The 27,559-nt window shown below is 42.6% G+C and overlaps 1 protein-coding gene across 3 annotated transcripts in view; it reads left to right on the forward strand.

Annotated features, from left to right (window-relative positions):
- The window catches only part of Zc2hc1b (zinc finger C2HC-type containing 1B), a 48,966-nt gene that overhangs the window by 20,689 nt on the left and 718 nt on the right, over positions 1 to 27,559 (forward strand). The window contains exons 5-8 of one of the 3 annotated variants that reach the window (XM_040728421.1): positions 2,823 to 2,962; positions 6,254 to 6,362; positions 26,710 to 26,775; positions 27,219 to 27,291. In XM_040728421.1, the coding sequence (XP_040584355.1) occupies positions 2,823 to 2,962; positions 6,254 to 6,362; positions 26,710 to 26,756 (296 nt within the window). In that variant the 3' untranslated portion in view covers positions 26,757 to 26,775; positions 27,219 to 27,291. Of the gene's footprint in view, positions 1 to 2,822; positions 2,963 to 6,253; positions 6,363 to 26,709; positions 26,776 to 27,218; positions 27,304 to 27,559 lie in introns of those variants that run through there. The other 2 variants (XM_040728419.1, XM_040728420.1) reach the window with 2 other exon arrangements.

Raw genomic sequence — 27,559 nt, forward strand, 5'->3', positions numbered from 1 at the left:
TAGTGCATTTTCATTGCAGTTTGATTATGTTGCTTGTGTGGGGGTTTTATATTAACCTGAATTCTTAGGCTTATGTACTAGAAAATTTATATGCGCATGCAAGGAAAGTTTTATATACAATATAATATGACCTAATATGCATGAGTTTGCAAGCAATTTCCTTTCACTTGTCAGCACGAGTCCCCACTTTTATGACTCAGTTTTCATGACCTGTATATATTTATTCTAGTTCTTACTGGATTAGCCAAGTCTGCTAATAATTCAAATCTCCAGGTCATTGCAACATTTTATAAGAGGGGTGATATATAATATTTAGGATTGGGATCATTCTGTAGCAGTTGAATTAATGGTTAGCATCTAATAGGCTGCATAAGAATCTCAGTGTAATCTATGCATTTAAAAATATTTCCTTATTCTTATACTTTAATTTTATATGAGATCTGGCCAACATCTTTCCCAGAAGAATCCTTTTGTAGGTCAATTTTTGAACTCACTATCCATTGTGTAAGGGTTAGCTCTCTAGGCTTTGAAATTTATTTTCAATAGAAATAAATAGGATATAGTGATTTTTTGTGTGAGCTCATAAACAATTAAGGATGAAGATTACTCAGTTTGAGACTAGGATAGAACATGGAGCTAGCTATGACACACCATGTTCAGATGATTGCTACAGAGGGAAAGAATGGTTTTCCTTTCTCAGAATATTTGAAATTCAATGTAAGTGCAAACAGTAAGTCAAAATACTCAGCCACAGAACCTTTTCTTTCTTGTACTATTCTCCCATGTCTAGGCCTCTCATTCCTTCCAGGGGGCTTCAGGGGACTTAGTTGTCCCTTACCAATTGGAAAGTGTTTGCCTCATTATCTCAGAGACTTCGGTTGGCAAGGAAATATATCAAACATTGTTGCTTCCATGGTGGTATGCAGCAAGAAGTTCACAGAAAGGGGGCAATGAATAGATGGAACTGGGCTCAACAATGCCGAGTCATCGTCTTTGACCCACATGAATAGGATTTATACTTGTCTGCTTTAAGGCTTGGCTTCCTACCTGGAAAAAGCAAGAAATACCCACCACACTGAAGGCCCATTTCTAGGTAGTTTCTCTGCAGTGCCGTGAATGAGTTCTGAATGATCTGGGCACATGGTAGCTTCTAAGCGTTCGCCCTCTTGGTTAGCAGTTGGAAGCATAGGCTTGCTGGACCTGTTTCCATACAGCAAGAGCCAGCATTTATAACATTGGTGGATGTCCCACCCTTCCCGCTGTGCCAAGCTCTCGTGTGGATTATCTATTGACTTTCCCAACAACCTGATGAAATAGGTGATATGCATGTGCTGAAGAGATGGGGACCTATGGAAGTTGAGCAACTTGTCCAAGTTTATACACACAACTAGTGAAGGACTTGGGCTCAAAACCAGTCAGGCAGGCTCCAGAACTAAGCTCAACTTTATTTCTTAACACTTTGCAGTTTTGTTTTGTTTTTTATTTTGTTTTGTTTGAGCCATTTATCACTGTGTGAAATTTTCATTTCTTGTCTCTGCACTCAAATACATATTTCTTGATTGCAGAGACCTTGCATCGCCATCTGAAAAGCAATGTGTGCACTATAGTAGACACTGAATGAATGATTAGCAGTGCTTTCTAGAATGGGAAATCAAAGGGACAGCTACTAGGTCATCCCTAAGCGTTGATAATTTTTACATTTGAAAAGTATTCATTTTAGGATGTTGTTTGTTCAAATAGAAAACTCTTCAAGCTGTTTGAAAGATATGGCTTTTAAAACAAATAAAACAACTTCCCTCTAAAGGCACCGCTGTACACAGAGGAATGCTGACTATTTGATACGTAAACGTCCACCCTGAGTGTAAGGCTGATGCAGCTCAGACCCTTGCTGGGAGGAAAATCTTTATGTCACTCATATCCCTTAAAGATGCCTAAGTCAAGAACAAAGCTAGCGCTAATCCCTGTATGCTCAGAGGGGACAGGCACAGACCCAGCTCTGCTTATGGGAATCTCCATGTTAGAAGACAACCTTAGATCTCTCTTAGTTCCCACGCCTTTCACTAGCTGGATGTATCTGATAATAGCACATGAAAGAAAATTTGACAAGGTGTTATACAGAACCACAGACAATCTAGGATCACCAGAAGCTGCCCGGGTTTTGCCTGGGAACCCGAAGCTATTTCTAAAGCAATTTTCCCATCACCCTTGTTTGGTCTTCAATTTTTGACCCCCTACCAACTTTTATCCTTTTCTCTTTTCATAAGTTCCCTTCTTGAACATGTCATCTGTCTCCTCACATAACTGAGAAAAAAAATCTAGCTAGCTATTGCAAAAGACATTCCTGTTGCTAACAACATTGTCATGTTGGAGCCCGACTTTATCTCCTAAACCCACATTTTGAAACTAAATAGTGTCTCTCCAAGTTTGAACAGCCTTCTGTCTCAACTAGTACCATACTTGGGCTTCTCCTGGATCATCTATGCACTCCCTTACCATAAAAACTAGATGATGGTAGGACTTCTACAAAAGCTTCATTTTTGAAGTTCCTAAGTATAATTTATCTATTACCTGAAAAAGATGCTATGCAAACATTTTAAAGGGATATTCTTATTTGGTATAAGTACCTTAGGGAGCACTTTTTCTCCTGCCATGGCTCTATTTAAGCTTCCCTTTTTGGGCTAGGCTGTCTAAAACCAGAGTCTGGGACCTTGTTCTTCAATGTGAGAGCAGAGTTTACATTCCGCTTAATTTACTTCCTATAGTTCCATTCCACAGTTGTTTTTGAAATGTTAATTGTGGTTTGTTGGTGCGTTCCTATGCAGATTATATTCAGTGCCCATATTGTATGAGGAGGTTTAATGAAACTGCTGCCCAGCGACACATTAATTTCTGCAAAGAGCAATCCTCTCGGCGCGTCTTTGACCCAGCCCAAACAGCAGCCAGACTGGCATCCAGAGCTCAGGTAAATGTCTTTCCTCCAGATGAGGACTTTGTGTCCTTGCATGCCTGCGGCAAATAGGTAGGATCTACCAGGAAACTCAACTATCTGTCCTCAGAAACACAAGGGTCAGAAGGCTGATCCCTAGTAAAAGGGTCAGGAGGCTGATCATTATCGCTTGTCTCCATGGGAGTTAGCTACTTCTGGCTTGTTGCAGGGAAATTTTTTTTTCTAAAATGTTTGAAGCCTTTCAGGATGAGACTTCAGTAGATCAAGAATATGTCTATAGCATTATGCTAATACCCTGCTTATTCAATGGTGTTTATCAGCCTAACCCACCCAGAAAAGAACTATGACTCAGTGAAACTGGTCTGGGTGGGAGAAATGTTGCCAAGAAGATGCCTCGCGGCCCAGGTTCTGTTCTGTAGAGTAGAAGGGGGATGGATGAGATGTACAAGTCTGGTTTATGGCCTGAGGCAGTAACCAAACAACCCAGAGTCTCTGACGGGGATTGACAAGGCTGAACAACAAAGGCAGCAGATTTAAAAGGGTTCTCGCTCAAGCCAGTTCAGGTTGGAGGACGGGAGGAATTGATCAGCTAGGTGCTCTAACGTCTGGGAACAGCCAGACCTGGGAGTCTGGGAGCAGGAACAGGGAAATTCTGGGAAGCCATGTTCTGGGAAGCCATGCAGCCATCTTCCCCACCTTCCTCTGCGCCCCTTCCCAAGGCTTCTGGTCTTTTTTTTTTTTTTTTTTTTTTTGAAATGTGGTTTCTCTGTGTAGCCCTAGCTGTCCTGAAACTCACTGTGTACACCAGGCCTTCCTTGAACTCAGAAATCTGCCTGCCTCTGCCTCTGCTACCCAAGTACTGGGATTAAAGACCTGTCCCACCATGCCTGGCAGTATTGTCTTTTCTGTTCCATTATCTATTAGTGGCTTCATGTGTCATCACAATGTAGACATGAATTCAGTAGGGGAAGAACAGGGTGACATGCAATGGACTTTTAAGGTTACTTTTGCAGTCACTGTCCTAGGTGAACTGAGGGAAACCAGAAAGGAAACACAGTGGGGGAATAATAAGGCCTCCTGGAATGAGGGGACTAATAGGAGACTAGCATAAGGAATAATTAATGAAGTTAGGAAAATGATTGGCACATTAGAGTCTGGGCATCTAGATAACAGTACAGGTTGAAAATCCCTTATCCAAAATAATATTTCAGAAATACTAGAAAATGTTTCAGATTTTTATAATTTTTTCTTACAAAATTGGTATGTGCATGTATACTTAAGGCACACAGCCTGAAAGTAATTTTATACAAAGTTTTCTATGTATCTGTGTTTCAATTGCAACACATCATATGAGGTCATGCGTGGAAATTTTCTCTTGTCACATTATGCTGGCGGTCAAATGTCTCTGATTTTGGAGCATTTCTGATTACACACATTAGAGGTGGTGCTCAAAACCTGAAGGAACACAGGAGGGAGGACGCATGACACATGTATGTTGGACAAGTGGTGAATAAAGGTGTAGAGGCTGAGCTGGTGGGGGAAGAACGTAATGTCAAGAGAGTCAGGACTCGGGTTCATTGCAAGGACTTTCCATTGTGTACTTGGTTATTTGTAGGCAGGACTTTGAGGTTTACTTTTGCCTGTAAATGACAGCAATCATGCATAACTGATTGAGTTGTTGGGAATACAGCAGGGCCCAGAGTCCTTTGACTGTCTTGTCTCCACTTACCCGGTTCTCCTTCTGTTCTCCTTTTGCTGGGGTTGGAACCACAATTTTAAAGGACCATGGCAGCTTTAGGCTTCAATTCAACCTAAGTGTGGAGAAGTCTGTAATTTCAACTCTTCCTCCACCCTGTACAGCATACAGCAACTGACGTTACTACAGATGGTCTATTGAGTCCATGGAGCTTGACAGTGTTAGTGGGGCCAAAGAGGGTACAGGGAATGAGCAAACAGAAGTGGTTTTATTCGTGAAGAGGGCCAGCTGGCTCTCTGGGGCATAACCAGTGGCCTGGCCCTATTCCTCTACTTGTTTTCCTGAGCTTAGTAGCAACTGGGAGCACAGAGGAGAAATTGCTTGCTCCCTAAATTCCTTTGCTCACTGCTGAGTCTGTCTGAATGGCAGTGTTTGCTCCCTGAGTGCCAATGCCACCACTTTGGGGTCTTGTCTAATAGTGAGCTTGTTCAGAAATGGAACAAGAAGGGAGAGGTCGCTTCAGGCTTGCGGGGCTGTTAATTGCAATGTGTTTCCATTGCAAGCATAAACCAACTTTCAAAATCGGCCATACCCTTAACCAGAGGTGACCAATATTGGCATCTAAAAATAAACCTTTGGGGGCTAGAGAGAAGGCTCGATGGGAGCATTTGCTGTGAAAGCAAGAGGACCTGAGTTCAAATCGCCAGCGCACAAAAGCCAGGCATAGCCACACATGCCTATAATGCCAGCACTGGGCTCAGATCACACAGATCCTGGGAGCTTACTAGCCAGCCAGATAACTAAAACAGTGAGCTTCCAGTTCAATGAAAGAGCCTGTCTCAAAAAGTAAGGTGGATAACAGTAGAGAAAGATATCCAACATCCTCCTCTGGTCTCCACATGCTTGGGCAGACACTAACATCAACTTGATCATGTGCACATACATCCCCCAACACACAAAATACTACCAACAATATTATCAGCTGGCTGAGGATGGATGATGTTCCTGCTACGCTGTCACCATAATCCTTGCATTGCTGAGGCTTCTACTTAAATAATAGATTATCTTTGTGTCAAATTTTCCATGGCCCCAAAGGCAGATCCATAGCAGGCCCCCGGGGTGTTTAGTCCTTGTTTGGTTTGCATCTGTGCAGTGTGCAGCTGCTCCATAGGGCTAGAGGAGGCCTGGGGGATTGGAATTCTCTGCTTAAAACATGTGCCGCCTGTCAATCTCTGTTTTCCTTCTCTGTTGCGGTTAGAAAACAAAGATATCTTCAAGGGTAAAGAAAAATAAACTATTCCGCAACTGTATCCTGACTGATATTAAATGATTTCTTCTATCCTCACAGAACTGATTTCATAGGATAAGCAAACCACCACCAACCGGGGGGAATTGAATGAATATTCCCAATCCAGACTATGTCTTTGAGGCTTTGAGCACCTCCAGTCAGAGGCCACAGCCCTGGCTAACTGAAATGCTGGGTGCGTGTCTCCTTCCTCTGGGCGCAAGAGTCCCCATGATGACTCTAACCTTCTGCTCGCTGAGTGAATACAAGTTTACTTCCCGCTTGGTACCCAAGGTTACAGCGTTGTGCCTCTTTCTGTCTATAGGGTAAATCCCAGGCAAGTCCCAAAAAGCAACCAACTGTTACCAGCGCTGTGGGAAGCCTGCTGCAGAGCAGGACTGTGGAGCCCAAGAATGAAGTCACAGCCTATCCAAGTAAGCCAGGGCATGTCCAGTCATGGGGGTAGAGCCTCCATCCTGCCGTGGTGATCTACTGGTGGTCAGTAAATGCTAAAATGCAATCCAGTGGTGGAGAGAGAGAGAGAGAGAGAGAGAGAGAGAGAGAGAGAGAGAGAGAGAGAGAGAGAGAGAGATGGAGGGAGGGAGGGAGAGAGAGGGGGAGAGAGACAGAGGAGAGAGAGAGGAGAGAGAGGAGAGGGGAGAGAGAGGAAAGGGGGAAGAGAGAGAGGGAGAGAGAGGAAAAAGAAAGACAGAAAGAGATAAAGAAACAAACAAACAAAAAATAGGTGGGCTTGTTTGAGGGTGAAGCGTATTTGCCAAGAGGGACTACTTCTTTCTTTTTCTTTTTCGAGAGGGACTTTTTTCTTTTGCGAGTGTGACTGTTTCTTACCAGGATTGCACCACTCTGACCAAGTGGGAAGTGCCGTTTCATTACAGCAGCAGAAATCCACAGCCACTGCCCACTCTTCAGTCTGCTAAACCGAAGGCTGCGATTGGATGCTCATATGTTAGGTGTACACCTGACCAGTTTCTTCAGAGTGGCAGCAAGCAGGGCCATCATTACAGTCCAGGCCTCGTGCCTCCCTGTGACCCTCTGCCACCTCCGGAAAAGGAAACTGGGGCTCACAGAGGATAAGGTGCCCTTGCTAAGGCACATAGGCAGTAACCAGCAGGCTGGGTTAGATATCTGCTGGGCCCTCCACCCCTCCCACACTGCACCATAAACAGGATTGTCTTCTCTACGCCCAACATGCATTTCTATAAAGCCAGCCTACAAAGGAACAAATGGCCCTACGGCATTTGCGTACTACTTTGTTTCGGTTGCTGGCTCTCCCCATCGCCTTCCCCTCTGCCCCTCCTCCCCAGCTCTGATGCTCATGCTCCCTTCCACCCCCGGGATTTGCCACTTATGCTTGCATATCACTTGTCACCATGCACTGTTCAGACAGTGTCACTTCTGGACAATTGTCATGTTTCCAAGGTATTAGCCAGTCTCCGCTTGAGTGACAGCACCAAGCAGATTTGCTGTTTATTTTCAGTGGCTTATCTCTGCTTTAAAGCCCTAACTGAGGGTCCAGAGAAATGGCTCAGTGGGTAAGAATGCTTGATGGGCAAGCATAAGAATTCTGGTTCAAATCACCAGTAAAAACCTGGGTGTGGCCAGGCACACGCCTGTGGCCCTAGAGCTGTGGAGAAAAGTTATTAGAAGGTTGGTGGGACTTGATGGCTGCCAGCCAGCTCTAGATTCAGTGAGAGGCCCTGTCTCCAGGGGACAGAGTAGAGAGGGATAGAACAGACACCAACACCCTCCCCTGGCCTCCACTTGCATGCATCCACACAGGTAAGTGTGCACATACATCCTACACAAGATGTCATAGGCATCTGCCACACACACAACACAAACAAACACCTGAGACGACATTTTAAAACGGTCTGCACAGCCTTATGAGCCCAAGTTGTTAGGGTTTCATTTCTTTAGCTTTGTTTTGGCAACAATAGTATTTGTATTTTTTAATTAAATTTTTTTCATTTTTTTCCAATTTTTACATACATTTACCATCTTAACCGTTTCAATGTACAGCGCAGTGGTATTAAATGCATTCATCATGTTGCATGACAGCAAATGCACCATTCATCTCTAGTCCTTGCCCAGTCTGAGAGTGGAGCCTAGGTCTTTGCACACTCTGCATGAGTGTTTTACCCCCGAGATGTACCTCCATCCCTCCTTGTTTTTATTTTTAAGTTACATTTACTGAGAGTGTATGCACATGTACATGCCATGACACTCCTCTGGAGGTCAGACGACAACACAGAAGAGCCAGTTCTCTCCCTTTATCATGTGTGTCCCAGGATCAAACTCAGGTCATCAGGCTTGATAACAAGTACCTATACTTGCAAACCATCTCACCAGTCTTATTTTGATTTTTTATCTCGAGAGAAATACTGCATGACCCAGGCTAGGCTTGAACTCATTCTGGAACCCCTGTAGTCCTGGAATTTGGAATCCTCTTGCCTCAGCCTCTCCCAGTAGCTGGGTGTACAGATCTTTCAGTCTGTAAAACTGAAAGTGTGTACCCATTAAACATTAACTCTGCATTATCTCTTCTCTTGGTTCCTTGTAGTTACCATCTCTATGTTCTTGCCTATTCCAGTTATTCCCACAGCCCCACAGCATTTCTATATTTTCATGACTCTATTATTTCACTTAGTATAATGTCCTCAAGGCCCAGCCACATTGTAGCATATGTTATAATTACCTTCCTTGTTGTGCACATGTGTGTCTATGTGTGTGCAGTGGGTTCTACCCACAGTTTACTGCTGTGAGCATGTCCAAGACTCTTCTCTCAGTTCCTTGAGACCTGACTTTCAACTCCTGGGGCAAATGCCCAGGAGCAGAATTCCTCGGTCTTACAGTCGTTCTGTTTTTAAGTTTCTGAAAAGTCAAATGATTTTTTCTATACCAGCTGTACAATTTTGCATTTCTACTACTAGCATTGTTCAAAGAAGAGATCCATTGTTCCATGTCTTCACCAAATCGTGTTTTTGAGTGTGTGTGTGTGTGTGCATGAGAGAGAGGGGGAGAGAGAGAGAGAGAGAGAGAGAGAGAGAGAGAGAGAGAGAGAGAGAGAGAGAGAGAGAGGCAATCCTAATCTATGATGTGATATGCCATTGTTATTTTGATGTACATTTGTTTAATGATTTAGAATACTGGAAAAATTTTTCAATTGCTTACTGGCCACTCATGTATTATCTTTGGATAAATGTCTACTCAAATCATTCTCACTTTCAATTTGTTGCTATGTTAGTTTCTTTTGAATCACTGTGATTATCAATACCCAACAGAAACAAATGAGGAAAGGATTTTGCTAGTTTTTTTTCTCTTTAGGGGCCACCACCCAGCTTGCAAATAAATACACAGAGATTTATTCTTACTCAGAAATGCCCAGTCTTAGCTTGACTTATTTCTAGCCAGCTTTTCTAATTTAAAGTATCCCATTTCTCTTTAACTACAAAAACTTTTCTTAAATTCTATATGTCTTTCTTTCCTTCTTACTCTGTGGCTGGCTGTGTAACTGTGTGGCTATCCCCTGGTATCCTCTCCTCCTACTTTTGCTCCTCCTCCTCTCTCAAGCCTAAATTTCTCCTCCTATTTATTTTCTGCCTGGCAGCCCTGCCTATCCCTCTCCTGCCTAGATATTGGCTCTTCTGCTCTTTATTAGACCAATCAGGTGTTTTAGACAGGCAAAGTATCACAGCTTCACAGAATTAAACAAATGCAGCATAAAAGAATGAAACACATCTTTGTATCATTAAACAAATATTTCACAGCATAAATGAATGTAACACATCTTAAAATGATATTCCACAACAGGATTGGTTTAGGCTTGTGGTTTCAGAGGTATCAAGACACACATTTGAGGGCATGGCATAGTTGATACGTTCACATCATAGCAGCCAGGAAGCTAGAGGAAAGGGTACACTACTGAGCTGGCTCTCTCCTTCTCCCCCTTTTATTTTGAGGCCCCAGCCTGGATAGATGGTGCTTCCCACATGAAGGGTGGGTCTCTCTCCCTAGTGCATCCATCTGAAAATGCCCTCAAACACACACCCAGAAATGCATGTGTCTGGTCTCTAAATAATCCTAAATGCATTCAAGTCAACTATTAAAATTAACCATTTGGCTTGTACACCTTTCTGTTGATGTCATAAAAGAACATAAAGAACATAAAAGAAAAATTAGTAGAAAGGGTTTATGTCTCTTCACAATGCGAGGCTGTAGTCCATCAGTATGTGACAGTAGCAGCAGCAGGAACTTGAAGAAGGTGGTCACATCCTATCCACAGCCAAGAAGCCGAAAGCACTGAATCCTTACACTGTGCTCACCTTGAACTTTTTATACAGCTCAGCTGTCCCAGCCTAAGGAATAATGTGCTTATAACAGGTGGGCCTTCCCACTTCCATCAACTTACTCAAGATAATGCCCTAGAGGTGTGCACAAAGGCCCATCTCCCGGGTATTCTAGACTTCATAAGTTGAAGATTGAGATCAGTCATCACAACTCCACCTCTTGTCACCTTTATAGCCAAATACAGCATCATTTTACATCATAAGTCCTTATCACCAAAGTCTCACGTTTGTCTCATAAATCAATATACAATCCAACTTCAAAAGTCTCCATAGTCTAACAATTCCAGCAGTTTAAAAGGTGTAAAGTCCATTTCTCATCTAGATTCGAGGTGTTCTTCAATTGTGAGCTCCTACAAAATTAAGATGCACGATTCCATCATACAATGGTACAGAATGAACACCATCATTCCAAAATGGAAGAATTGGGCCATGGCAATGAACTAGTATTGGACCAAAATGCCAAACGCCAACAGGGCAAATGCCAAATCATAAAGCTCAATGTCTGGCATCTGGGACTCAAGATGAAATTTGCGGGAATCCGAAATGCTCAGCTTGTCCTGCCCTTCCGGCTCCAACACATGCATAACACTGGTGTATGATTTTTTTTCTCTTTTGGAGGGACCTGCCACCCAGCTCCCAAAAATCACACACACAGACTTATTCTTAGTTATGAATGCCTGGCCTTAGCTTGGCTTATTTCTAGCCAGCTTTACTTATGTTATCCTGTCTACCTTTGTCCCTGGGTTTTTAATCTTTTGTCCGTCTGTCTGTCTGTCTTCCTTCCTTCCTTTCTTACTCCGTAGCTGTCTGGGAGGCTGGGTGTCTGGCCCCTCACATCCCCCTCTCCTTGCTCTCCTCTTGCCCCCTCTTATTTCCCCTTCTCTTTATCCTCTCTGCCTGCCAGCCCCGCCCATCCTCGCTCCTGCCTCGCTATTGGCCATTCGGAGCTTTATTAGGACCACCAGGTGTTTTAGACAATCACAGTAACACAGCTTCCCAGAGCTAAACAAACGCAGCGTAGAAAAAGTCACACACCTGAAAATAGCATTCTATCACATAACACATTGCCTCTCTCTAAAGCCAGACCCTGCCACACATCGTTAGGCTTCTGGTGGTCTCTGAAGCAATGGAGTTCATCTCCGTGTCCCCCGGGTATTGCATGGTTCACACCTATAGAACCAGTGGACAATGCTGTCAACTTCTCTTTCCAACTCATGATTAGCTTGACCCTCTGGGAACACAGCTGTACCAGCTTCTGTGTGTTGACCCTGGAGAAACACCTGCAGTTTGGGCTTTCTTGCTTCAAATAAATTTGGATCTCCACAAGATAGATCCTCTGATGGGTGGGTTTTAAGTTCTTTTCTTATTTCCTTTTATATACATTTTATAGCTATAAGCTTGTGATTACCATAAGAATTGCATCCAAAATGTAAAGTCATGAGACTCTCATTTGAATTTATAGCATCTTACCTTCCGCAGTGATCAAAGACTCTTCCTTTAATAGCTGTTTTAAGGTGTTTTGATTTTTTTTTAACATTTATCTATTTGTTTTGTATACATGGGTCCCAGAGACTGAACTCAGGTCATCAGGCTTGGATGCAAGTACCTTTACCCACTAGGCCATCTTGCCAGCCCTGTGCACCTCCCTCTTTTTCTTGTTTGCTTATTGAGACAAGATCACAGTATGTACTCCCTAGATAATACAGGCTGGCTTCAAATTCACAGAGACTTACTGCTTCTGCCTCCTAAATGCTGGGATTAAAGGCACACCACCATGCATTTTTCGATTTTTGATGTCACACAGTTATGTTTTTATGACCTTTATACCCATAAAGAGAAACTAATCATTCTCTTAAATTGCATTGTAAAAAAATATTACAGCTGGCTTTCTTTTAGACCACCAACCAGCTCCAAATCGTGACACGGAGACTTAATGTTAATTATGAATGCTCTGTCTTATCTTATGTTTCTGTTTATCTACGTTTGCCCTCAGGGATTTTTGCCTTTGTTTCTGTGTGTCCTCCTGGATATCTGCAGACTGCTGGCTACCTACTGGCTAGCCCTGGGTGTCTTCCTCTCTTTCTCCCTTGATCTTTCCTCTCATCCCTCTCTTTTCTCCTCTCTCCTTCCCTCTCCCTCTCTCTCTCTCTCTTAGGTTTCTCTTACTTATTCTCTCTGCCTGCCAGCCCCACCTACCCCTCTCCTGCCTAGCTATTGGCTGTCCAGCTTTTTATTAGACCAATCAGTGCTCTAGGTAGGCAAGGGGAAACAAGTGCAATACATCTTTACACAATTAAACAAATGCAGCATAAACGAAAGTAACACATCCTTACATCATTAAACAAATGCAACAGAGACAAATGTACCACACCTTCTTGTAGAGAAATATTTCATAACATAAATGTAGCACATCTTTACATAATTAAAGTGACCTTCCATAACAATTGTTTTAATACCAACTTTTTATCACTGTCCAAATAGTTCCCTCTATTAAATCTTTATTTCTTCACACAGTTTTGAGTTACTAAGTTTCTTTAATTGACTCTGAGAGTTTCTTTGAGCATTTCTTACAAGACAGGAACAGCAAATTCTCTTTTTTTTAAGTCAAGGTTTCTCTGTATTGCTTTGGAGCCTGTCTTGGAACTCACTCTGTAGACGAGACTGGCTTCGAACTCACAGAGATACACCTGCCTCTGTCTCCCAAGTGCTGGGATTAAAGGTGTGTGCCACCAACGCCCGACAGGAATAGCAAATTCTTTTAACTAGGAATTTCTTAATTTCTCTCTTACATTTAAAAGACATTAGATTCTTGGTTGGCAATTTCTTGTTTATTTAGTTGGCTATTTTTTTTCCAAGACAGGCTTTTTTTTTTCTATGTAACAGTTCTGGCTGTCCTGGAACTAGCTTTGTAGACCAGTCTGGCTTTGAACTCACAGAGATCCACCTGCCTCTACCTCCTGAATGCTGAGATTACAGGCGTGTACCACCATTGCACTATGTTTTTAAGACACTTTGAGCAGTATACACTGTCTTCTGCCCATGAAAGCTTCAATGGAAACTGCTGGTGGTCTTATTGGGGTCTCATATGTGATGTGTCACTTCCCCTTTGTTGCTTGGGGAATCCCTTGCATGTGATTTGTCACTTCCATTGTGTTGCTTTGGGGGTCCCTTAGATGTGATGTGTCACTTTCCTTATGCTGGTTTCAAGATTCGTTGTCTTTTACAAGTTGGATTCTGCCTTAGTTTCTCACTTTTGAGTTCATCTTGCTTGGAGTTTGTTGTACTTCTTGGATGTTTATAATTATGGCTTTCATTAAATTTGGGAAACTGTCGGACATTATTGCTATTAATCTTCTCTGCTCTTTTCTGTTTTCTTTTGATCTAGAATAAATGTTTCTTCCCACAATGCATATATCTGTTGGCATAATGATTAACCTTCATTGTCAACTTGGCTGTATTTAGAATCACCCTGCACATGCACCTCTATGAAAGCATTTTCATAAGGATTTAGGAAGCAAGGGAAGTCCCACCCTTAATGTCGGTGAAGTACCAGCATGCATCTCTCAGTACCTTTTCACCGATCAGTTACTAGCTGCTTCACACTCTGGTGACCATGCCTTCCCTGCGATAATGGACTTGATCTCTATGAACTGTGAAGTCAAAATAAATCTCTCCTTGTTTAGTTTCTCCTGTCAAGTGTTTGGTCACAGTTCATCACCAGAAGAGTTGGCTTGATGTACTCCTACAGATCCCTTAAGTACTATTTCATGTTCTTCAGTCTTTTTATGTGTATAATCCTCTGTTCCTGTGTGTGTGTGTGTGTGTGTGTGTGTGTGTGTGTGTGTGTGTAGCTAAGAGGAGAGCCAGCCACTTTTCTTGAGACAGGGTTTTTCACTCCCAATTAGGGTAGGTTGGTTGAGCTGGTTCCAACTCCTCAGCACTGTGCTTAAAAGTGAATGTAACTGTACCCAACTTTTATTTGGGTTTTAGAGGCTGAACTCCATTCCCCATGCTTGCAAGACAGGCCAACCAAGTCATTTCACTCAACTCCTTCAATCTTTTACTCCCTGATCTTCAGACTCTATCATTCCTTTTGTTCTATTTTCAAATTCTTTCTTCTACCTGGTCAAATGTACCCCTGAAACCTTCTAGCAAACTGTTTGTATTTTTCAGTTACAGGATTTATTTTTGGCTTCTTTTAGGAATTCCATCTCTTTGCTGCTGCTTCCATTCTACTCAAAGTTCATTTTCTAGACTTTCTTCCAGCATTTCCTTTGGTTCTTTGAGCACTTAAAGACAATCGCTTTACGTTTTTGTCTACTAGACCTGTCTAAAAGGTCCATCACTGGGTCATTTTCAGGGACGATTTCTATTAATTTATTTTTCCTTTAGAGTGAGCTACATTGCATTGTACCTCGTGGTTTCCTTGTTGACAGCTAGGCCTGCAGGAGCTGGAGAGACAGCTCAGTGCTTAAGAGCACTTGCTCTTGCAGAGGACCAGAGTTTGGTTCCCAGCCCACACATGGTGACCCACAACCTTCTTTCACTCCAGTTCCAGGGCATCTAGTGCCTTCTTTTGAACTCTATGAACAACAGACATACAAATTGGTACAAGGACCTACGTACAGGAAAAACACTCACACATTAAATAAATATCAAAAGAAGTTGTTGCTGGTATGTTTTGTTTTGTTTTTTTTACTATGCATGCAATTGTAATAGTGTAATAACTCCGAAAACTGGACTCCTTCCTAGGGCTTGGTGAGTTTTAAACCTTGTGGCTCTCTCTGTACTCTCTCTCAGTCCAAGAAGAGCCTCTATGGCAGTGTTTCTCAACCTGTGGGTCCCAACCCCCTCAGGGGTCAAACAACATACAGGGGGCACCTAAGACCATCAGAAACATGCAGATATTTAGGTTATAAGTCATAACAGTAGCAAAATTACAGCTGTGAAGTAGCAAGGAAATAATTCCATGACTGGTGGTCACCACAACATGAGGAACTATTTTAAAGGGCTACAGCAGGTTGAGAACAACTGCTCTAAATTTTTTTCAGGTCTTGTACCTTTCTCTGGAAATACATGCTCATCTTCCATGTTTCTAGTATCTGTTTGCCCAAAAGGAAAAAAAAACAGATAAAAACAAAGGATTCAAGCATTTGCTTTTTAAATCCCCCAGAGTCAGCACAGATCATCACAGCAGCCAGCATAGGTGGCATCAATGAGAAATGGGGCAATGCTAGAGACCACCTACCTCTTTGCCTGCATCCCTTTGATTAGAAACACCAATCAGGGCTCAGAGCACCCCTGGATAATTAGAGAGTAGAAGAATCCTTCCTGCCCATCCTGGCTCCCTTATGTACAGACATGCAGACTGGCCCAGGAACCTGCGGGCCACCGTCCGCTGCGCTGACGAAGGGGCAGGAAAGTGTCATTTCTACTGCACTTTACTGTCGGAGCTTTGCCCTGAAAGTTGCGTGCTTTTGCTCGTCTGCAGAGGCCCACAGCAGTTCCATCAGCAGCTTGATGCATTGCCGTCTAGATGGGGGATTTCTGGTGTTTCCCGCTCTACCTTCTCCCCAGAGTTCTCCCAAATTCTTACTTTTCCCCTGAGTTGTGAAACAATGTAACAGTAAGGTAGGTTTTGCTTTTAACTGAGAAACAAAATGATTCAAGCCGTATTTGTTTAATAAAATTTTACTAACAAATTTTTTTCCTCTAAAGTGCAATGACTGGTCTACTAATTTTTTTCTTAATTCTCTATTTCTTTCTTTAGAGAGCGTATGATAATGCTTCAAAAAGTAAAAAGCACTATGTGGCTTTTTGTGGTTAAACACATTGGCCAATAGGAACTATTGCTTAATTCATCAGGGTTAAGATGATATTGACAGTGTACAAAGTTGACTTCAGCACCGGATGTCTAGAACCCTTGCTCTTCAACCTAGTGAATCTGGAAATAGGGTAGAAACAGAAAAAAAAGTAGAAAAAAGAAAACAAAAACTAGCACGTGAGGTTTACTGTTGAAAATGGGCAGTTTTCTCCCTTGAATGATTTCTTCGGGATGGCAGCATGGCAGGGATGTAATGGTCCCAAGTGAGATCTCAGGAGTCTTGTGTCCTTGACTAGAGCTAAGACTCCATCTCGTCCATCATGAAGCAACAGTAAGTCAGGGGATCTCAGCAAGTAGTCTGTTCTTGACTGACCAATGGGAGTTTCTAACCACTGTGCTCTTACTCCCAGGGCAGCAGTGTTGAGGGGTGGGATCCTGAAGATGCAGTATCCTCAGGGCTCTGTCCCTGTGAATAGATTAATGCTGTTACTGAGACAACGGCCAGACTATCAGCACTGTGTTTCGTGTAAATAGAGATGCTTACCCACACACCTCTCTTGTTCACATTCATACACAGTTGCTATCTTAATTAGGGTTTCTATTGCTATGAAGAGACACCATGAACCACAGCAATTCTTGTGAAGAAAAAATTTAATTGGGGTGGCTTGCTTACAGTTTCAGAGGTTCATTCCATTATTATCATGGTAGGGAGCATGGTGACATGCAGGCAGACATGGTGGCTGCTACATCTTGATCAGAAAGCAACAGGAAATCAACTGAGACACTGGGCAGTATCCTGAGCATAGGAAACCTCAAAGCCCACCCCCACAGTAGCATACTTTCTTCAAGGCAATACCCACTCCAACAAAGCCTCACTCCTAATAGTGCCACTCCCTATAAGATTATGGGGGCCAAATACATTCAAACTAACACACACACACATACACAAACACACACACACACACACACACACACACACGCACGCACGCACGCACGCACGCACGCACACCCAGCTCCCATAAGCTTGTAGCTACATCATAATGGAAAATGCATTTAGTCCAACTTCAAGACCCCATAATCACAGTCTTAACAATGTTTTAAAGTCCAAAGTTCAAAGTATCTTCTGAGATTCATGCAATCTCTTAACTGTAATCCCCTGTAAAAATAAAAATAAAAAACCCAGATCATTATTTCCAACATATAATGACACAGGATTTACATTACCATTACAAAATGTAGGGGAGGGACCATAGTGAGGAAATACTGGACTAAAGCAAGACTGAAAATCAGCTGGGCAAACCCAAACTCTGCATCCCCATGTTTGAAGTCAAAATGCTCTTCAGCTCTCCAATTCCATTTAGCTTGTTGATGCAACACACTTCTTTCTCTTGGACTAGTTCCGATCCCTGCTAGCAGCTCTCCTTGGTGTCACAGGGCTCCTGGCATCTCTAACATCTTAGGTTCTTCAAGGCAATTCAGACTTCAACTTCACATCTTCACACAATGACCTCTCTACTAGGCCTCCATTCAGGGACACCCCTGCCACATGCCTGACCTCACCTGCTTTCTTTAGATGTGGAGGTAAATTCCATAAACTGTTTCTTCTATCCTTAACTCTAAAGCCAGAACCACGTGCCAAATTCTGCTGCTGGAACATGGGCCCGTCATTTAATTACATCTTCACCAACTTTGTTCTTCACTATTTAAGCTTGGCAGTCCTGAAATTTGCTCTGTAGACCAGGCTGGCCTCAAACTCAGAGATCTGCCAGTCTCTGCCTTCTCAGAAACTTCCATCAACCCAGCTCAATTTGCACCTATACATTATAAATCTTTTTATTTAAATTAGAAACAATTTTAATTACATATCAATCCTAGTTCCTTCTCCCTCCCATCCTCCCATACCCCCACAAACCCCCCATCCCATCCCCTTTCTGCTTGTTCATGAACACTAGTAACCACATGACAGAGTCTATACTAGGCTATTTTGAAATTTCTTCTGCCAACGGAATTAATCCAAAACTCTTCACTTTAGCCCAAGGCATACTCTTCGGATAAGGACAAAAGACATTCACTCCCTTCACCAAAATATCACAAGAAGGATCTCCAGGCAACATACTAAAATTCTTCTCTGAAACCTCTTGAGGTAGCCCACTGCGGTTTATCAAATCACACTCAGCACCACTGTTTTCCATACTAGGATGACCCATTAAACAGAACTTAAAAAGGTTCAACTGCTTTCTGATCCACAGGCCCAAAGTTCATATTACTCCAAACAAAAACATGGTCAGGCCTATCACAATGATACCCCAGTCCCTGGTACCAACTTCTGTCTTAGTTAGGGTTTTTATTGGTGTGAAAAAACAATATGATCACAGCAACTCTTAAAAAGAAAACATTTAGTTGGGGTGGCTCACTTACAGTTTCAGAGTTCAGTCCATTATCATGATGGTGGGGAGCACGGTGACATGCAGATGAGGTGCTGACTATATCTCCATCAGAAAGCAACAGGAAGTCAACTGACAATGGCTGGTAACTTGAGCATAGGAAACCTCAAAGCCCACCCCCACAGTGCCACACTTGCAACAAGGTCCTACCCACTCCAACAAAGCCTCACCTCCTACTAGTGCCACTTCCTTTGAGATTATGGTGTCAATCACATTCAAACTGCCACAGTTGCTGGGGATGGTGTAGCAAGAAGGCCCTTTGCCAAATGGGAACAGTTCAGTTGGACTTCCCGGCCTCCATAACTATAACAATTAAATCTCAGTCTAACTAAATCTGTTTTCAGATACACTGTTAGAGAAGCTCAAAAGAAACTAAAACAGAAGTTGGCACTGAGACATGTGGCTGTTGCTGTAATGAAGAAGTAAATCAAAGACACATTTGTGAAGGCACACGTGTAGTTTTTGAGCTGGGTATTGGATAGAGGCAGGAAGAACTTGGAGAAGCTGGGGAAACTCTACACTGTTGCTAATGGAATAGTAATTCTTATGAGGGCTAAGAAGACAAGAGCAGGAGGGAAGCCTAAATAATCTTAGGAATGGAGGCCATGGGCCACATAATAACATATTGGTCAACAGTGGACTGCATGTGTAATGATGGTCTCCTAAGTTTCCATTGGAGCCTGAAAATGCATATTGGGTAATGATGGCATAGCTTCCATAAGATTGCAATGGAGCACACTGTCAATGTGCTGATGGTAATGCTCATCTAAGCAAATCTATCTCCTGACAACTCTACAAAAGCATAGCACATCCAATATGTGTAGCACTAAGTACTTCCTATTTATTTATATGTTTAATATCATACTTTTCAGCATTATTTTAGAGTGTATTCCTGTTTACTAAAATGACTATAAAGCAGCTGTGTTATGCTGGCAATGGCTTCATACATCTCATGTTTACTAGTCTCTGGCTTACCTGCAGGCCACTGAGTGACTGACTATCCCGTGGATAGGTTTAGCTTATGCAAGTGCTTTCTGTGCTATTAGGACAGCAAAACTCTATTCTCACACACGCCTCAAAATGTATCTCCATTGTGAAGTGGCGTGTGACTGCCTGCCTATACTTAAGTGGTTGTGTTCAAAATGCAGAAATACAGATAACAGAAGACCATTCCACCAGGTTCCTGGAGGGAAATGAGAAAAAGGTATTAGAAACCAGAGTTTTTATTGCAGCTGCTCGGAGCTTGGCAGGGTTTGTCTGCGTGCTAGGACTTCATAGTGGGCAGAATTTAAGAGCAACAGACTAAGACGTCTGCAGAAAGAATATCTAAGCTGTGAAGAACTCAAGGTAACCACACGGCTGTCTTTGGCCCCTGACAGGAAGGAAAGAAAACAGAAATTATTTAAATGGGGAATTTATAATGATAAGGGAATCAGAAAGGAAGGATTTGGAAACCCCTCAGCCTGGCCATGTAAAGAATAAAAGAGTATGCTTGGGAGAGACTATGAAGGGTGTGGCCTAGCAACAGTTTGCCCAAGAAATTAATGGATACAAAGAAGACAGCTTCTAACCCTGAAATCAGCAAATGACCCTGAAGTTATTTCAGAGAATCTCCAGGCAAGCTAAGACTTTTGAGTGTACTGTTTCCAGAGATGTGCCATCAAGGCTTCAGCAATCACTGCCCTGTGCCTTACGACTCCAAACTCTCAATACTGGTACAACATCCCTCAGTAGCCCTGGCCATGGGTCAACGGGGAAGGATGAGGCATGTGACTCTGCCCACCACTCTGGAAGTCACAAGCTATGAAATTGGGCAGTATCCACCTGGTCTTAGCCCCAGGGATGAGAAGAGTGTAAGAGCACCAGCGTTATGGTGGCCTACCTAGACATCAGCTGACATCACTGACAGCTTGGGGACCCAGGCATCATGGTGGCCTACCTAGACATCAGCTGACGTCACTGACAGCTTGGGGACCCAGGCGTCATGGTGGCCTACCTAGACATCAGCTGACGTCACTGACTGCTTGGGGACCCAGGCGTCATGGTGGCCTACCTAGACATCAGCTGACATCACTGACAGCTTGGGGACCCAGGCATCACGGTGGCCTACCAAGACATCAGCTGACATCACTGACAGCTTGGGGACCCAGGCAGAAGCCTGTCACAGACACACAGGCACTGCAGAGTTCAGTCTGAGGCAATACTTAGTGGAGTCGTGGGAGCAGGGTAACCCCTGAGACCAAGGGATTGTAGGTATACATATTAGTTACTTTTCGTGTTGCTGGGAGGAAAATAAGGCAAAGGAAACCTAAGGGACAGAAGGTCTCTTTAGGCTGACAGTTTGAGGATACAATCACCTGGCAGTGAAGGCCACAGTGGCTCCAGCTGTGATGCTAGCAGGGACACAACACAGCTGCTCACATTTCACTTCCAGTCAAGAAACAGAGAGAAACGAATTCAGTCAAGAAACAGAGAGAAACGAATCCAGTCAAGAAACAGAGAGAAACGAATCCAGTCAAGAAACAGAGAGAAACGAATTCAGTCAAGAAACAGAGAGAAACGAATCCAGTCAAGAAACAGAGAGAAACGAATTCAGGTCTTAGACTCATCTCTTCCTTTTTTCTTTCTTGTGCATTCAAGGACCCTTAGTCTGTGGGATTTGTGCCACATACATTCAAGGTGGACCCTTCCTCCTCAGTTGAAACCCTCTAGCAATGTCCTCACAGACACACCCAGAGCTGCTTAGCCTAGGTGATTCTAACCCAGTCAAATCGACAATGAAGATTAACCATTGCAGGCCGTAAGCACATAACTCCAATCTAAGAAGTCTGCAGGCAGGAAACTCCAAGTGTGAGAATTCCTGGGTAGACTGGGCATAGCAAAGCCAGATGAGTGGGTGTGTCTCAGACCTCGGGGGCCTACCCACAACTGCAGAATGTGAGATATGGTACAAAAAGAGATTATTCAGGGGTCTTAAGATTTAATGTTTTTTTTCCTTCTTGTGTTTTCAATTTATTGAGAAGCAGTTAACCTTTTTTTCTATTAAGTTGAGGCTCTATCCTAACCCTGTATCATTGTTGCATTTAGAAGCAAAACATTTAATTTCACAGATTCACAGCTAGGGGAAATCTGCCTGATGAGTGAATTGTGACATAGATGAAACTCCCAAGTCTGGATTTTTGAGTTAGGCCTGGAATGGGTTAACACTGGTGCTGTTGAAATAGAATGGATTTATTTTGCATAAGAGGACATGAATTTGGACAAGCTAAGGCAGAAAGCTATGGTAAGAATATGTCCACCAAAGTTCATGCTTTGGAAACTTAATCCCCAGGGCAACTGTGTTGAGAGGAAAATTTCTGAGAGGCATTTAGAGGGTGAGCGCTCCACCCTCCCTCGTGTATATAAGTGTAGTCACTTACCATTGGGTGTTCTGCCGTAGGATGACACCACAAGAAACCTCTCACCAGATGCAGGCTGCATGCAGTCCATGAGCTCGGACTTCCTAACTTCCAAAACTGTAAAAAAAAAAAATTGTATCTTTATGTTGTGGGATTTTTGTTTCATGGTGTGAAGATGTGTCTCTGCCTAAGGTTCCTTCTGATTGGTTTAATGAAGAGCTGAATGGCCAATAGCTTGGCACAAGTGGGTAAACAAATTTCTGGGAAGAGAGAGGGACTCAGGATGAATCTAGGTGTGTGAGAAACACCAGCAAGACACTGAAGAAGTCAGACACACTGTACAGAGGACAGTAGCTGAGCCATGTAGCAATACATAGCTTAATAGGCAAGGTTGATTTAGGTTATAAGCGCTAGTTGGGAAAAAGCCTCAGCTAAGGCCAAGCTTTACTAATTAATAATAAGTCTTCATGTTGTTATTTGTGACCTGGAATCCCAAAGTCTGGCTTCATCTTTGGGCTGGAAAGATGGCTCAATGGGATAAACACTTGCCACCAAGCCTGAAAACCTAAATTTGAACCCTGGGACCCACGTGGCAGAAGGAGGAAATTACTCCCACAAGTGTCTTCTGTAGGCGGAGTTTCTCTGTATCTCAACTGCCGCTCCCAAATAACCAACACGGAGACTTAAGATTACTTAAAAGTCTTTGTTGGAGTATCCATAAGGCTGGATCATCTCAGCCTCACTTGAAACTGTTCTGGATGCTGGATTCTGAGGATACTGTTAACAGGGGCATTTTTAAATGCTGGATCACCTGAGATATCCATTTTCATTGGTGTTTGGTCCCCTTGTTCTGAAAACACATAAAGAAAATATACAAGTATAGAATATGAGGTGTGCACAAGTCAGTTAAAGATGATTCTTTTTGTTTGATCAGGTAAAACATACATCACATGTCTTATAACTCTCCTAAGTTTATTTCTTTATGTTTGCAGCCAGGATTTTCAGGGGCTCTTTCTCTATCAAACCTGACTATCTTTAACCTTGAACAAATCCCTAGCCTTTCATTTTCTGTGGAAATAAAAGTATAACCTCTCCCCAAAAGCAACACACCCTCTGACTTCCATTTTGAAGACAAAATATTTTTAAGTATATGTAGGATTGTTTAGTCCAGCAGTTTTCATGATCCAATGTGTTTTAGTAGCTGTCATTTCTTTATTGGAAATCAGAAAGAGGTAAAGACAATACAATAACATACAGAATCCAGACCCCCTGCGCATTATCCATCTTCATGTGGCTTACGTTTTTTTCTCTATTCTTTTTTTAAGGACTTTATTATTTTTAAACTTTTCTTAATCTATAAATGTCTCTACCCTTTCTCTTTTCTCTACCAAGTCTATGTATATTTTTTTAAAACACCATAACCCTTTTAGAGTTTTTTTTCCCATCTGGATCAGTCTTAACTGAGCATCAGAAAACTTTTAGGTCTGCATGAGCAAAACCCCAAACCCACCATGCAGCACGCTGGCAGAGCTCAGCCTGGTGGCTCAAGTTTACAAGCATTGGCTGGGAGACATGTTTCTGCCTGCTGGAGAGACTGTTGGAACTCACCATGTGGCTTAGTTCATGGCCTGTTAGTGACTGTCAGGAGACATGTCTCTGTACTACGGCTAGCATGAGAGACACAGGACTAGGAAGCCATGTTTGGCTCTATTTTGTGTGTTTAGAAAATTTTTAAAGCTTTCTCAGATCTTATGCAAATGTAGGTTCCAACATTTGTAGGTGAAGTTTCTCTGTGTTTTGGCAGCCGTTCCCAAATAACCAATATGGAGGTTTAACATTAATTGTAAATGCTCAGGCTGGTTACTAGCTAACTCTAACATTTTAAAGTAACCCATATTTCTTTTCTGCCCTCTGCTACGTGGCTGTACCTTCTTTGTTCATCTTGCTTCTCTCATGACTCCTTCTTCTTCCCAGTATCCTCTATGTCTTGCTGCCCTACCTAGACCTTCTCCCTACCTACTGACAAGTCAGCTCTTTCATTATACTAATCAGGAGGCACCTTAACAAAGACACATCTTCACAGTGTACAAAAAGATTATTCCATAATAGTCTTTTGATTTTGATATTAGTAGTTTGGGCTACTTGGTCTTTCTCTGCTTTTTAAGCATATAGGTCATCTATGGTGTCATTCACCCATCTAGTAGTTAACTTTTGTGTTTGTCCATTTTTGATTACTATTATGAGAACCTGAGACTTTCTGAGGAACATTGATTTGTTTAGCTTAGTTTTACAGACTGAAAGTCATGGACTGGGCCAATCATTGTGATTGATATTCACAGTGGCAGACGTGGGGGGGGCAGGGAAGAGAACTGCTTCACTCCTTTCTATGGTCATTCCATTAATGACCCCTCCCTATTAGGCTCCATCTCTTAAAGTCCACTCCTTCTTGACATCACTACACTAGGGACTAAGCTTCCAACACTTGAGCCTTTGGGAACACACCCAAACAATATCCAAACTATAGAAACTTCTCCAAACTCTGACTTTCACTACCTAACTCTCATCGATAAAATATGCACCTAGTTCCTCCCATGTATGATTTTCATTCCAAACTCATAACAGCACAGACACGTGAGTGTATCTATTTTTCTTCTCCCGGAATCGTCTAAGAAAACACAGAACACACAGGAGTCTCTAATACCAGAGAGTTTGTGTTGTTACACGAAGTTGACAAACCCTAACGGCTCCTCAAGAGGAGTCACTGTTCAACATAAGGTCTGTGACATCTAGGAGCACAGTAACTTATTACACACACACACACACACACCATGGGACAGCAAAGTCTAAAGGGAATGAATGAAAGAGACCTGCCTTGTCCTTGGGCCCTTTATGGCTGAAGTGACAGAGAGATGGGAAATTTGAGGACGTGGAACCATGGAGGACGAGCTGGATAGCAGATGAAGGAATTGCTGAAGAAGGACAAAGACAGAGATGTAAGAACCCAAGGATGGGGTCTGGAAGAACAGACCTCCCTTGGCCAAAGCGCAGGAACACGTTAGAGTGTTAAAGAGAAATTACGGTAGGAATGCAAGGCTGACACCAGAGCCAGGCAAGGCAGCAGAGTGTGGGTCGTAGGTGCCACTCGGAGTCCTCTGCACTCTGCCTGTCAGGCACATCCCATGAGCCAGCACTTGTTTGTTTCCGGCCTCTTTAAGTTAGCCTGCCAAAAGTTTTGTTTGAGAAATAGCAATTTTGGAAGTTTTGTAAGAGAGTTTCATGCTTACTGTAAAAGGCATTGGGAAATGGAGTGAAAGGTATCAAGCAAGTAAAAATCATTCCAAATCCTTACATCCTAACCATTGTAATGCTGACATTTCCCGCCTCATTTTGTTTCTGTTCCTACCTGGGCTTCCTGGCCTAACCATTCGAATACTCCCCTACAGTAGAAGCATTTCTCTGAAAGCACAGGATTGTAGCAGGAATGCATGGCCTATTTCCCAATTTTCCTGATGGTGAACTCATCAGTTGCTCCTATTTATTTTGTGTTAAATAAATTTGCCATTCATGGTGGTTCACACCTTTAGTCCTCGGCACTTGGGAGACAGAGGATCTTGGTGAGTTCAAGGCCGCCAAGGCTATGTAGTAAGACCCTGCCTCAAAAATAGATAGATAGATAGATAGATAGATAGATAGATAGATAGATAGATAAGGTTCTTTGTTGATGGACAAGAACCCCCCCTCCATTTACAGTGTATTCTTTGAAGTACTTCAAGGACAAAATTTCATTTAATCCTTACAATAAGCACGAGTATGTCAATATAAGCTAATATCCCTATTTTACAGATAAGCAAGTTACAAGAAAGACTAGGCATCTTAGACAAAATAGCAATACCCTAAACATCAAACCAAAGAAGAAACATCAAATTAGAAGCAATCGAGCTCTCCTTAAAACTTAGTGTCCTTGGAAAAACGGGCCCCAAACTGTAAATATCAAGATAACACCAGGAAATTATTTCAAAAAAATAAATGTCTCTTTTTTGTTTTTCACAAACACTCTGATGTGCAGATGTAAAATGAGTTTATAACTTAACAGGCAGTAAGTAGCAGCAACTTTCTTGAAGCTTTTTGTAAGGACAATGAATGTCCTGGGGAGGTGCTACACCAAATTAGTTCCCCGGCACCTCTGTGCAGGAGCTGAAATTACCATGAAACTATAGTGGCAAGATGCAGACTTGTGTTGCTTCATGTAGCTATTGAGTAGCACCATCCAGCCCTGATGTTATGGGCTCTGCTAAGCTAAGCATTCTACACAGACCACCTTCTTCCTTTTTCCATAAATGAGTTGTTAAAAAAGCATTGTGAGGGGCAGAGTAGCAGTTGTTGGTTCTTTGGCAGAAGCAAATCCTATATATCTTAGGGTAAAACTATACCAAAGGCCTTGTTTTTATCCCTGTGTCCTTTGGTTCACAATGTCCTTATTGCTGGCTCTTCATAAAATACTGACTGGTTAGTTAGGAGACCTCTATGACAGAGGGAGCTCCATTCTTACAAGAACGAGTCCTATTTCAGATCATATGGTCAAGCATACCTGTGTGGCATGCTAACATCTTTAGACTCATGTGTCTCCATACCTGACAGTTCCGCTGAGAGAGTGGAGCAAGCCCATTGAAAAAAATGATCCTGTGTGTGTGTGTGTGTGTGCGCGTGCGCGTGCCCAAGAGCGCACATGCAGTCTTTTATACTTACAGAAGGCTTATCAAACCCTTTCCAGAAGAGAGCTGGCAAAGAATCGTGAAGACGAGAAACAATGGGAGGTATTTTGAAAGCTGGGACAGTATTGTGGAAGGATGTTGAGTCATGTTATATAAATGGTTGGTCATTGGAAGTTTCAGTTTAAAATTCCCAAATGAACCACAGATTGTAAGGTGATAGTGAGAAGCACCTGAGATAGCCCCTGTTGTCCATCTGTATTTATCTGTCTGTCTGTCTGTCTGTCTGTCTGTCTGTCTGTCTGTCTGTCTATCTATCTATCTATCTATCTATCTATCTATCCATCCATCCATCCATCCATCCATCCATCCATCTATCTTTGTCCCAAATTCAAAAATGGGTGAGTCTGTGTCTATAGCTACCAAAAGGAAAGCAGAAACAGGGAGTTTGGAATTCAATGTGATGGTCTCACAATCGTTCTTTATCCCCCTCCCCTTGGGAATGTTCCATTTTGACATAATAACAAAATCTGTTTATGTTTGCAAAGGACTAGCTACAGATCCTGCTTATGGAGGAAAGCTCAGACCTGGATTTAATGAATCATCTAAAAAAAATTAACTCCTAGAGGCCAAGTAAGAACAAAGCTACATGTTCCCTAACCCTAACCTTAACCCTAACCCTAACCCTAAACCCTAACCCTAATCCTAAACCCTAACCCTAACCCTAATCCTCTAACTCCCTGGTCATAGAATAGTGTGTAGGGTCCAGTGAGTGAACCTCTGACGGAAAGGGCCTAGAGAGAACAAGACCTGAGGGGAACTGGCAATGTATTCTCTTGAAGTCCAGTACACCCTCAAGTTTCATTCTTCAGGTACCGGCTGCCTCTTT

The sequence above is a fragment of the Mesocricetus auratus genome, unplaced genomic scaffold (assembly GCF_017639785.1).
Source record: "Mesocricetus auratus isolate SY011 unplaced genomic scaffold, BCM_Maur_2.0 Super-Scaffold_100018, whole genome shotgun sequence".
In the NCBI taxonomy this organism is placed as follows: Eukaryota; Metazoa; Chordata; class Mammalia; order Rodentia; family Cricetidae; genus Mesocricetus; species Mesocricetus auratus.